General features: G+C 33.7%; 1 protein-coding gene across 6 annotated transcripts in view; it reads left to right on the top strand.

Annotated features, from left to right (window-relative positions):
• The window catches only part of LOC111504298 (uncharacterized), a 94,527-nt gene that overhangs the window by 15,598 nt on the left and 65,509 nt on the right, over positions 1 to 13,420 (top strand). For all 6 annotated transcript variants that reach the window (XM_074173112.1, XM_074173116.1, XM_074173113.1 and 3 more), the window contains exon 2: positions 4,933 to 5,235. In XM_074173112.1, the coding sequence (XP_074029213.1) occupies positions 4,933 to 5,235 (303 nt within the window). The remainder of the gene's footprint in view (positions 1 to 4,932; positions 5,236 to 13,420) is intronic.

The raw sequence follows: 13,420 nt of genomic DNA, 5'->3' as shown, positions 1-13,420 counted from the left end.
ACACGTGTTTCGATCACCAAGTGATCATCTTCAAGAGGAAGATCAAACTTCATAGACTTTGATTCGTTAAGATTAGTTAGACACCTAGCAGAGGCATCTAGCAAAGGTATCTATGTATGAATAAGGACAATATTGTATGTAATTTAGTTTAATCTTCCTCTTGAAGATGATCATTTGGTGATTGAAACATATGTCGAGGTGTTAAATAAACGGTTTGGTACATACATATAAATTAAAATCAATCTTTGATGATCATTGATTCAATTAAAAAAAATGATCACCTATGTAGTAGGTGGTGAGGGAAAAGTATTTTCAATAGACCTGCGCTCTATTACTATCCATGATGATGATTAGGCAATTTTCATATGTAAAATTTTTATTCTAGACGCGTATCGCTAACACCGTTGCTGCATCGATAGTAATAGTACACATACTGGTCTACAATTCTTATTTGTGATGCACAATTCATATATGTTGTATCGTAATTGGAATATATAACATATATATAACAGTAGTAGTTTCCTTACTTGATGAAATAGAAATATTCATTTCATGTAAACAATTTAAACATGTATATATTCGTCCAGATAGTGATATGGATCACATAAGATAAATTAAATAAAATACGTAGTGTAAAATACGCTTCACATGGTGAAAATACAAGTAACAAGGTACATATCATAATTAAAGACAATAAATAAGTATGAACATGTTAAAACCAAAGAACAGGATAGTAATCCCAATGAGGGATTACATGCACATATAACTACATGATCCAGATATTCATTTACGGAGTAAAAACAGTGCTCTGTTAAATGTTTATGGATCTTAGTTTTGAATGCTGCACAAGACATATTGTCATCTTTGAATTTTTGTGGCAAAGCATTATACAATTTTATGCCTAGAAATCTATAGGAGTTCTATGTTTTTGTAAGTCTGAATAATGGAGGGCAGAGATCATTTTTTTTCTTGTATTTTAAGAGTGAGTGTAATGTGAATTCTTTGACATATTTTGTTTTTTACATAAAGAGGGCACACCATAATTTAGCAACATTGTAATAATGGCAGGATGCTTAATTTCCTGAACAGTGATTTGCAGTGATCATCATATTTACTGGATGTTATTATTCGAGTGACTTTTTCATTTGTGCTATGAATATTTTGTGGTTGTGACCAGATTATCAAGGCATACGTCATTATGTTTAAAATATGTTTCTCCGTTAACCAGCTGTCGCACCCCTATGGACGACAACCCTCAGAAGTTGAAACTTGTGCGAGCTAAGGACTAACGAGGTCTTACCTTTTAACGTGTGATAACTAACAGGTGCTATGGAATATAGCAAAATATGCCATTCTTAGTCATATCAATAAATGTTTTACATTCATCGGCGGTTTCCACTTTCAAAATAGCTCTTGTCATTTGTTGAATTGAAATACTAGAATGTTTTGAAGATTCGGCAACACTGCTTGACTTTTTACCAGCCACTTATCAGGAACTTTTTGTTATCCATTCATTTGGCATTTGGTGGAATTTTTTATGAATGAATTAATGGGTTGTATGACTTTTGAGAAGCATTCCATCTATAAGTCTGTGAGAATCGTCTGGAGGAATGCTTGGGAATAAATTTGTGACATCGAAAGAAACTAATTTAGTATTAGGTGGAAGATGAATGTTGGAGATGTTTTTTATTAGTTCGTTCATTCGTTAAATTACCACACCACACAATTTCCGTCCTCGCAGTTAACGCACTGATGATATGGCGCAGTAGCAGACGAAACGTTTGGTTCTTTAGGTTCTATTCAACCACGGCCTACCAGCCTGAATTTTGTTCTTTATAATTAGTAGACTATTATATAATATATTTAGATTATATTTAAGAATCCTAAATTGATTTGAATCTTTATAGTGAATTTCTTTTGTTTGCTGATAACCTGAAGATGTTTAAAGTTATTCTTGACTCAACTGATACAAAATTATTACAGTACGATTTATCTAACTTTGTTCGCTGGTGTGATTAAATATAGACAAATGTCAAAAATTTACTTTTTTCCGAAACAAAAATCCCATTAACTGGCCATACAAAATCAATCAATCAGAACTGAAAACAACAAACACAATTAGAGATTTAGGAATCACTCTCGACCCAAAAATATCATTTAAACCCCATATTGCAAATATTACTGCTAAAGCGTTAAAAATGTTAGGTTTCATTCTTAGATCTGCAAATCAATTATCTCTCACTTCAATAAAAATCATATATTGTTCAATTGTTAGATCAATAATCGAATACAATTCCACAATTTGGTGCCCTTTCATATCATGTGGATATTGATATGCTTGAAAGTGTTCAAAATAAGTTTTTAAGGTACTCTGCATATAAACTGGGATATCATATTGGTGAATATGACTATAAAATTATATTGGACATTCTTAACTAGAATACTCTGGCTCATAGAATATTAGAAGCAGATCTTACACTAATTCAAAAAATAATCAATGGTTGCATCAATTCCCTGGAACTTTTTGAACTTATAACTTCAAATGTGAATCCAAGGAGAACAAGAACTTCGGATATCTTCAAAGTACCCTTTTATCGCACCAACTATGGCCGGAAAGAATCTGTAGGTAGAATTTTGAGAATTGCAAATACATACAATGTAGATTTAGAATGTTTTAATTCTTCTTTGAAAACATTTAAAAATAAACATTTCATTTTATTTTATATATTTTTTCCTTAAACCTAGCTCATATTACTGTTAAATACATATGTGTGAACTTGTTAATTATCTTGTAAAAAATAGGCATTGCCGTAAATAAATAAATAAATAAATTCGGGAAATATTTTATCAGAAATATTGGATTGTATAAATTGAAACAGTGTTTGTAGAAGAGATCGATTTTTGGAAAGTGAGATTTTGGCTTCCTAGTTCTCCATCTTGATACGAACAATGTGGGAATCTTCCAAAGAAAGGAAAAAAGCAGTAAATTTCAAAAATTAACATAAAGAGTGTGGAAAAGCCCTCTTGAAACAGCTATTTTCATATAAACATTGAATTACACAAAAGAAAAAGACTTTCGAAACAAATACTTTTAAATGAACGCTGAATTATACGAAAAACCAATTTCTCCATTCCATTTGTATTCCAAACATTCATATGGAATCGAATCAGATACATTCACAGGATTCCTACATAATAAATGAAAGATGTAAAATTTCACTTACATGGAACACTGTCTTCCTCACTGGTAGATACCTATTTGATGTTTCGCGGCAAAACACTTGCTTTATTGGCTCTTCAGTACCAAATACAGATAACATTATATAAAAAAAAACACTCAATTCTTTCATAAAGCTACGACTTTTTTTCATGGAATGAGTTGAATCCACTCAAGTCATCGATGACAGTACATAAATAACATTCATTCGCTTATTTGATTAAATCCCAGTCATAGGAATCTTCTGTGAATTGAAAGAGTATATTTTTAGGATGGACAGATGAATTTTTGGGAATTGTACATAATTTTAGATGAAAAGTTTTGAATATTTAAAGTTTGAAGACCTGTTAGCTAGTAATTTGTTTTTTGTCTTTAGTATCCAGCCATCATCTACAGAATAATTGAAGTTAATTGCACCAAATAAACCCCAATGATATTATTAACGATATTAATAGAGTATAAAAATGATGGAAATACTGATTTCAGTTTTAGAATTGTGCTTAATTATGCTTAATCTCATATTTTGCTCATGTTTTTGTCAAAATAAACTTCTGAGTAAAGTCAAAAACAAGCAGATTCACAATCACCAGAAATGCTGTACTATCCTCGACCCGCGTTTCATCAGCCAAGTTGGCGTCTTCAGGAGATGAAGAAAACGCTCTTAAAGACGCCAACTTGGTTAGTGAAAGGTACGTCGAGAAGAGTATTGCATTTCTGGTGATTGGGAAAACTGCTTGTTTTTGAATTTATTCTACGCCAGGTGTTCCAGTTTTACCTTATATTTTATTCTGAGTAACGGTTCAAAATTGAAACAAAACGCACTGATTTGTGTGTGTTGGAGGACTTTTCCAACTCGAGACCCCCCAATGAAATACACCCTTACTGTTACCATTATCTAGTCTGGAACACAATTTTTAGATTCGTCCCGACGCGCGAAAGAACTTTCGAAATCTGATCACCTGCTTAATCTCTTTTTGTGTACAGAACGAAGGTGGATTCTCGTAAATCTAAATTTTCAATTGTTCCTTTCGTACTTTTGTTCTTACTTGCCTCTATCCTCAAAATTAACCAATAAAAAAACACAACAATGCCATTTTCTCGCAGACGTCGTCCCGTAACAGCTCCTGTATTTACGAAGATGTTACTCTGTTACATACCGACAAGAATGCATTCGGTAAAAAACCGGCGGTACTTCACGAGATGCCTGTCACTACCGCTTGGGTGTTACAATGCCTGGCGTCACTCCCCTAAACATCAATCCCGAGCCCGAGGATCCAGAAGGTCCACGAGTATCACTCTCTTTCACATAATGTATATTAGCGTCTCTGCTAGTACGCCCCCCGTCGTCACCGGTTTTCTAAATTTTCCGTTTCCCAGTATATTTCTACAATCATTGTGTTTTGTCATCAGTTAAGGTCCTATTTTATTGTTCATTAGAAAACTCCGGTCCGCCCACGATGGTTGTCTGTATCTCAAAGGAGTGACGAGTATTTTTCAAATACTTTGTCTACGTTCACTTGGAAAGTTGGAAAAAATATTGTCGGTTGAAGATTGTCTTCACGTGTTCATATAAGCAGAAATAATGACCCGGGACGTCTACGATTTTTGAAAATGTTACGGTGTATTTCACTTATAGACTGAGTATAACTTTGTTGTTGTATCATAAGTACATCGTGTTCCACAACGGTTTGATAAAAATTATTCTTATATTTCAGGATACTAATGGCTTTTCAAATTCCAGTAGAAGCTTTCCAGATCAGAGGCAAAATATAATGAAAAGACCAAGACCCATCAAAAAATTGATTAGGCCCATTCAGCATCTCAGGCCAGTTGAAAGTCCTGGGTTATCGCCATCACCTCAACCATCTAATCCCCATTCTTCGCTCACTCCTCAATCGTCTCACCCCCCACAACCTTCTCACCCTCCACAATCTTCCCATACACCTCAACCAGTTCATACTCCACAACCATCACATACTTCACAACCAACACATCAGCTTCAACTTCCACAACAGCAGGTAAATTTATTAATATTAATTGTCTTCGATATATTTATTTTTTGAATAGGTCAACTCAAAAAATTGAAATTTGGGATAATTAAATTATTGCATGAATACTTTATTTTGAAGTGAAATTGACAGATGAAACTTTCAAGATGGCGACTGGGCGCCATCTGGGAAGAAAATTGTTTGGAAAGGGGGTCTTGTGACACATCTTTTTGAAGTTCCTGACAAATGCTTCACAACCCTAGATTATAATGTCAATATCTTCAACTACTACAAAATGGCGAAACCTTTAATAATTGCCTGAATACATTGACATTTAACTACATAATATGAGGTAATAAGCTTGAGGTCAGTTCAGAAGATGCTCGAAATGGTTTCCTTGAACTTCTTGACATATGAACAGCCTATCCGATATTTCATGCCGAACATTTTCGAACACAGTGACGTCAATATCTCTAAAAATATTTATTATTCTCTGCCGTGTATCCAATATTGATGCTTCTCCAAATAGTTTCTTACTTGTGTGGAGTAATGTGGTGGTACTCTATCTTGTTGGAATACAATATCCATATCGAATTCATTAGTATTCACTTCGACGATTTTAGTGGTGAGAGGATCAACAGTAGTTTCCAGCATATTCAAATACAGTTCCCCTGTTAAATTTTGATCAATAAATAGAGGTCCTGTAATGAGGTTTTTCCAATATTCCTACCCAAACGTTAATATTTTTCTGGATATTGGGTATGTGTTTCCCGGAAAACGTGAGGGTTGGTGTCACTCCAATAACGGTAATTTTGTCTGTGAACATTGCCGTTTGAAAAAAATGTACATTCGTTACTAAAACAAATATTTTGGAGATAGGTAGGATGCCTTGCAATGGTTTCCGTCATGATTTCGCAGAATTCTGTTCTTCGATCAGGGTCATCTTCAGTTAATTGGTGTACCATATTAATTTTGTATGGATGATACCTATTCCTCTTCAGAAATCTCCACACATTAGAAGGAGACACCTCACAAACATTCGCGACGGAATAAGTAGACTGTTCAGGATTTTCTACCATCTCATCAATTATTTTCACTTGATGTTCTTCCGGAATGGACGGATGACCTGGGGGCTTTTTGTTATGTACACTACCGATAGTTGTGAGTTTGGATACAAGTTCCCTCAAATATTTTCTACAGATAGCAAGATGCTAAAAACGTTCATTGAAAATCTTTTCGGTCTCGTGAAAGTTACGCGTCGCACGGTAAATAAAAATCGCTTCAATTTTTTCTTCCAATGGACGACAATTGACCATTTTAGAGATTGTTGCCATGGTACTGTTGTATTTAAAGACCAGACTGCTTCCTGATGATCCTTTATTTTATAATTCCACAGATATTCTTTACATTTTACACTCGACAACCATAATCTACTTTCTAGCTACCATACTATATGTGACTATACTAACTATCTATGTCAAAAATCTCTTATGACAATTGACTTGGCTTTTGGGTTCGAATATCCACTTGCTCGGTTAATACTCCACATTTCTCTCAATCTAATTAAAGATTCAATTTTGAGGGAGGTTTCACAATTCTTCCAGAGCGAGTTACAGTAGGGAATGATTTAGTGGGAGAAGCTGAAATAAGGGTTGTGCTGTTTGGTACACTTGATTCAAAGTTTGAACTGTGATCTATATTAATATTATTTGAACTTTTTTCAGCTTCTTTTACAGTAGTATCAGTGTTATCATTATTCAATTCACAATAGGTTTTAGAATATAACATATTAGAGCTACTTGTATTGGGACTTACAGTAATTTTGGTGTCTGCTAAAACTTCAGGTAATATGGGTTCATGCCGATTAGTTCGCATATCATCAGAATGAACAAACTTTATTATATTTTATATTTCTACTAAATAGGTATTGTAACTTAAAATTTTCCTTACAATCCCTTTCTGCCATAATTTAGTACGTTTATTTTTAACGAAAACATGTTGACCGAGTTTGTACAAAACACGTTTGTTGAAGTCAGAGAATGTAGATTTTGTATTATGGCAAGGTTTCAAGAGACTGAACCGTGTTTTAGGTCTGGTTTTGAAAATGGCTTCAGCAGGTGAGATTCCCGTTACTGTAGAAGGGGTATTTCTATAGTTGAACAAATAATTTTGTAATCGGCTGGTAATAACATTTTCTGATATATTTTTTCCTCTCTCAAAAAATAATGACTTTTCCAAACACCTTTTAAACGTTTGCACAGCACGTTCAGCTGCACCATTACTCTGTGGATGGTACACTGGTGATTTAACAGGCTTAATTCCATTTGCTTGTAAAAATGATACAAAATCAGTGGCATTATAATGCGGTCCATTATCGGAAACGAGCTCAACAGGTAAACCAAATACAGAAAATATGTTTTTTAATTCACATATCGTTTCTAATGCATCTGTACCATTTTTCATTAGTCTCACTTCTAACCATTTTCATTTTTGGTCAAATAACAATCAAAATGTGTACCCATCTTTCTTTAAAAAGTCTATGTGAACTCTAAAAACGTTATGTAATGCTTCTAGCCAGGGTGATAGAACACCAGAAGTTGTTAAAATTTTGATGTTCTTGACATATTTTACAATTAGAAATAAACAATTCTAAGTCGGTATTAATATTAGGCCACCAACAGTACGAGCGCATCAGCATTTTACTACGAACGATTCCATTATGTTGTTCATGAAATAATTTTAAAACTTCCTTCTGCAAGGACTTAAGTATAATTGTTTTGTTTCCCAGTAAAATACAGCTTTGCTCTACTGATAATTCATTTCGTCTCTTGTAAAACGGCTTTAAATTTTCATCAAATATATGTTCAGGCCATCCAGAGATTATAAAATCTTTTACTCTGGTAAGTATATAATCTTTATTCATTTCCTTAGCTATATCACTAAAATTCAACGTTATCTGATTAACTAGATTAAATGAGTATAAAAAGTCAATAACTTCTGTTTTATCATTGCATGGTAAACGCGACATACCATCTGCATTAGAGATTGTTGACCCTTATCTATATTGAATATCGTATTGATATCCTGATAATGTGACTGCCCATCTGATAATTCGAGCCGCAGCTGATATAGGTATACCTTTATTTTTTCCAAAAATGTATTGTAATGGTTGATGATCAGTCAGAAGAATAAACTTCCTGCCATATAAATATTTATAGAATTTTTTTACCGCATACATTATGGCTAAGGCTTCATATCCAAATTACTGTATTTTTTTTCTGTTTCTGATAGAGTGCTTGAAGCAAACATAACTGCTTTTTCAACCCCATCTGGCTTATAATGTGTCAAAACAGTATTAGAGGTTAATAATTTTTTGCTTAGCTCAAAAGCCTCTTGACAAGTTTTTGTCCAACTCTTGGAAAAATGAATATCTTTTTTGCATAGATCATAGAGTGGTTTTAATTTCGAAGAGAGCATTGGAATAAATTTTCCATAATAGTTCAACAATCCAAGATATGCTTTCAGTTCAGTTAGTGATCTTGGTGTTGGTGTTAACTTTATTGTATTTATTTTATCTTCTGTTGGGTGAATCCCCTCGACATCAATAATGTGACCTAGGAATTCCACATGTTCTACAAAGAACTTGCATTTTTTTCAAATTTATCTTAACATTGAATTCCAATAATTTTTTTAGAACATTCCTAACGTTTTCATAACACTATTGCAAGGTTGTGCCAAAAACTAGTATATCATCAAGGTAGCACTTAGTATTTTTCAATCCAGCCAATATGCTGTCCATCACTGACTGAAAAATACCCGGTGCTGAACTGACACCGTATGTCAATCTTGTATAAGCGAATAACCATAAATGTGTGTTGATGACTAAAAGTTCTTGGGCTCTAGGGCTAGCTTTCAATTGTTGATAAGCTCCTTTCAAATCTATTACAGTGAAATACCTTTGACCAGTTAGACAAGCAAATATATCTTCTGGTAAAGGCAAGGCGCAATGGTCACTATCCAAGAGTGGGTTAAGTGTTTTTTTCAAAATCGACACATATTCTAACCTCATTAGAGTTCTTTTTGGAGACAACAACAATTGGACTTGCCCAACTACTATAACTGTTTTTTTTTTAAATACCAGAATTTACCATTTTTGATAATTCAATTTCTACTTTTTTTTTTTAATGCATATGGTAAATCATACGCCCTATGAAATATAGGCTGAGAACTTTCTTTAAATTTCAAATCCACTTCAATATTTTTAATGCATGAATGCAACTGTTCATCAAATAGATTTTGAAAATCATTTCTAATTTAATTTTTGATAGTTTGACATTTCCTAACATTTCTCATTTGATATCTTTTGGGCTGATTTAATATTTTTATCTAATTTCTTTAAGCTTATTTTTTGTCTCCACCCTGGATTTAGAACATTCAACCAGTTCCTGCCTAACAATGGTGTAAACTTATGCTTACTTTTCAAAATTACCAATGGTAAATTTACAGTCTCTGACTCCGTTTTAACAAAAACATTTGTTTCACCAACTATTTTGACACCTTGCCCAGTAAGGACTCTTAGATCATAATTGACTGAATGTACATCTAAATTTGACAAATATTTGCTGAAATCTTCTATATGCATTACGGTTCTGCATGCTCTACTATCGATTTCAAAGTTAACTATTTTACCTTCCACCTCTAAGACTAGTTTTTCTGGATCCATCTTCCCTGACTCAAGCGATGATAAAAAACCCAATACCAATGAGTTTTCCTCCTCTGCTAACTGATTCTCCTCATCCATGACATTGATGTTGGTGTTTCTGCATGCACGACTTGTATGGCCAACCTTTTTGCATCTAAAACACTCCCAACTTCTTGCAGGACATCTCTGGGGATCATGTTTTCTAGTACATCGAAAACATGGTTTCCATTCATTCATATGCGAACTTGGCAATTCCTTTCTTTGATTTAGCCTGCTATTTCCTGGACTGGCTTCCTTGTTTACAAACTTTTTCTTGAATGACAATTTATCTAAACCTTCAGATATACAGGACATACTACTTTCTGCTCCCATGGACTTTACTTGACCTTCTGTCAATTCCATCGACAATGCAGTGTCATAAGCTTGTTGGAAGGTTAAAGTATCTTCAGACAAAAGCTTCCGTTTCAGTGCAACAGACTTAGCACCACAAACTAACCTATCTCGTAGATATTCATTGAGAAACTGACCAAAATTGCAGTCTCTGGATAGATTTTTGAGCTTTGCGACAAATGACTTTATATCTTCATTGGGCTCTTGAACTGCATTATAAAATTTGTACCGTTCTGCTATGACTAGTTTCTTAGGGCTGTAATGTGTAACTAGAGCTGCATTTAGTTCATTGAATGATTTGGAACTTGGTAGATTTTGTTCCACCAAATCTTTCAGTACGTTATATGCTTCACCACCTATCAGTGTTAGTAAGAGTGGAACTTTCATACCATCATCCACGACATTTCATATGTAGAGTTGCTCCAATCTTTCAAAGTATTATCGGACGTCAGTCTGCCTGGGATTAAACTGCTCGATGGCTCCAATCAACGACATATTCTGGATATTTGTACACCTCCAGACGACAATACTTCAGTTTAAGAATTACGTTCACAACATGCAGCTTGACTATTAATATGTATCCACAATTTTTGAGTGCATCCGACTAGGTTCGCATCTGTTTTTGTAAATTATGTGTTATGTATTCAAAGACGAGACTGCTTCCTGATGATCCTTTATTTTATAATTCCACAGATATTCTTTACATTTTACACTCGACAACCATAATCTACTTTCTAGCTACCATACATACTACATACGTGACTATACTAACTATCAATGTCAAAAATCTCTTATGACAATTGACTGGGTTTTTAGGTTCTAATATCCACGTTTGAATATCCACTTGCTCGGTTATTACTCTACAGGTACCTTCCTGCTAGTAAAACCGAAAACTAAATGAGAATATTCTAACTAAACAATGATGTTCATTTGTCGTTTTTATAAACAAAAAATAACTTAACAAACCTTACCGGGTTGTTGGAATTGCCATATGACAGATAAAAAGAAATATTTCTAGAAATATTGATATTAATGTGTTTATCTTCAGGAAATTATTAAATGTTCCGCCATTTTGTAGTAGTTGAAGATATTGACTTCATATTCTAGGGTTGTGAAGTATTCGTCAGCAGCTTCAAAATGATGTATCACAAAACCCCCCTTTCCATTTATTTATTTTTTCCAGATGGCGCCCAGTTGCCTTCTTGAAAGTTTCATCTGTCAATTTCACTTCAAAATAAAGTATTCATGCAAGAATTTCATTAATGAGTGTATTTCATTAATTCATGAGTAAAATGTCCCGTTTAGTTTAAACAAATGAAGATTTTTGAGATTTGATTATGATCTATGGTGAATGTAATCAAATTATCGACCAGACATGCAGGTTATTTACTGAAAAGTATCTGGAAAAACTCAAACTGAATCACAATACGGTAAAAATGGTGTTCTTTCAAAAAAAAACAAACGAAAGCCTCAAACGGATAATGAAGATTTGATGTTCTCGGATGAATTAAAATGGGTATATTTTTAGGAGAGATTAATTTTTGGGAAACAAAGGTTTTGGCTGTCTACTTCTCCCTCAATCATGAGTTGTTATTGTCGATCTTGCACTACATTGGCTTGTCAGATGATTCAGTTCTTTTTTTTCAAAACTATCTACACAGCAGATGTCAGGAAGTTGATGAAGTACATTCTACACCTTTGAATTTAAAAACAGGCGTTCCACAGGGATCAATTCTAGGCCCTCTCCTATTTACGATATATACCAGTCAATTAATGAAATGCCTTCAGTATTGCAGTGTACATCTCTATGCCGATGACACCCAAACCTATTATCTTTTTGAACCACACAGGGTAAATGACGCTAATAGGCGGATCAGTCATGATCTTGACACATTTTCATCCCTTGCTGAAAATATGTGCTTCATTAATAATACATCTAAGTCGAACGTACTAATATTTGGTCCAAAAAAGCAGAGTTATTGTAAAACAACAGCTCATTAGTATAGGCTCCAATGGATTGAAAATTGTGAAGGAAGCAAAAAATATTGTGGTGATTATGGACAGTGATCTCCGATTTGATTCCCAGTGTGAATAAACTAATCCAGAAAACTTACCTCTCACTCAAGGTGATTTACGGAAATCGAAAATTCCTCCGTAAAAACACAAGAATTACTCTATGTGACAGTCTCGTTCTTTCATCTTTGAACTGTGCACAAGTACTCTATGGACCAAGCCTCACAATTAGGAATAAGAAAAGACTCCAAAAGATTCAAAACTCCTGCCTTCGCTTTATTCATGGGGTACGTAAAAGGAACAGAATCTCATCAAAGCTGTCAGAGACTTGTTGGCTCAATATGGAAAACTGAAGTTCGCTACACTCAGCATGTATCTATCATAAGGTTATCTACGATAATATTCTGACTTATCTATATAATAAAATTACATTTCGGACTGATGTACACAACTTGAATAAAGGGTTATTAACTCCTCCAATACACACTCATGAATTTTACGTATCAGATATGTAACGTTTCCAATAAACTTTTCCCTCGATTAAAACATTTTGAAATAGGTATTTTTAGTCAAACTAGGTAAACAAACTTGACGACTCAAGAATTTATCCATATATATTTTTTTTATGCTGATCGGTATCAGGTTTATAATATATTTCTTTTTCTATTTTTTTGTTTTTTGTATTTGTTATATTTTTGTTGCCAGTTCTCATAGATAACTGTGGAGGTTAGGTGGTATAACAAAACTGTTGTGTTCTCCACTGCAGTTTTGAACTTCGCCTCTTGGTTGTTATATTGTATTTCACCCAATAAAGACCATTATTATTATTATTATCTTGATACAAAAAAATGTAGGAATCTTCCAAAGGAAGTAAGTAAGCAATCAATTTCAAAAAGTTAACTCTAAACAAAGATGTGTAGATCATGCAAAGGAGTAACTTGCAGGCACAAAATGGAAGAAAAAGCCCTTTGGAAACAGCTACTTTCATATAAACATTGAATTAGGTACTCGAAAGAAAAATACTTTTGAAACAAATACTTTAATATAATCACTGAATTATACAAAAAACACTTTTCTCTTCTCAGTTTGTATTCCAAACATTCATTATGG

This window comes from Leptinotarsa decemlineata, unplaced genomic scaffold, assembly GCF_025532065.1.
Source record: "Leptinotarsa decemlineata unplaced genomic scaffold, Ldec_3_MD MMD2_tig00000199_RagTag_RagTag, whole genome shotgun sequence".
Lineage (NCBI taxonomy): Eukaryota > Metazoa > Arthropoda > Insecta > Coleoptera > Chrysomelidae > Leptinotarsa > Leptinotarsa decemlineata.
The sequence above is the reverse complement of the archived record's forward strand: the minus strand, read 5'-3'. Positions and strand labels throughout refer to the sequence as shown.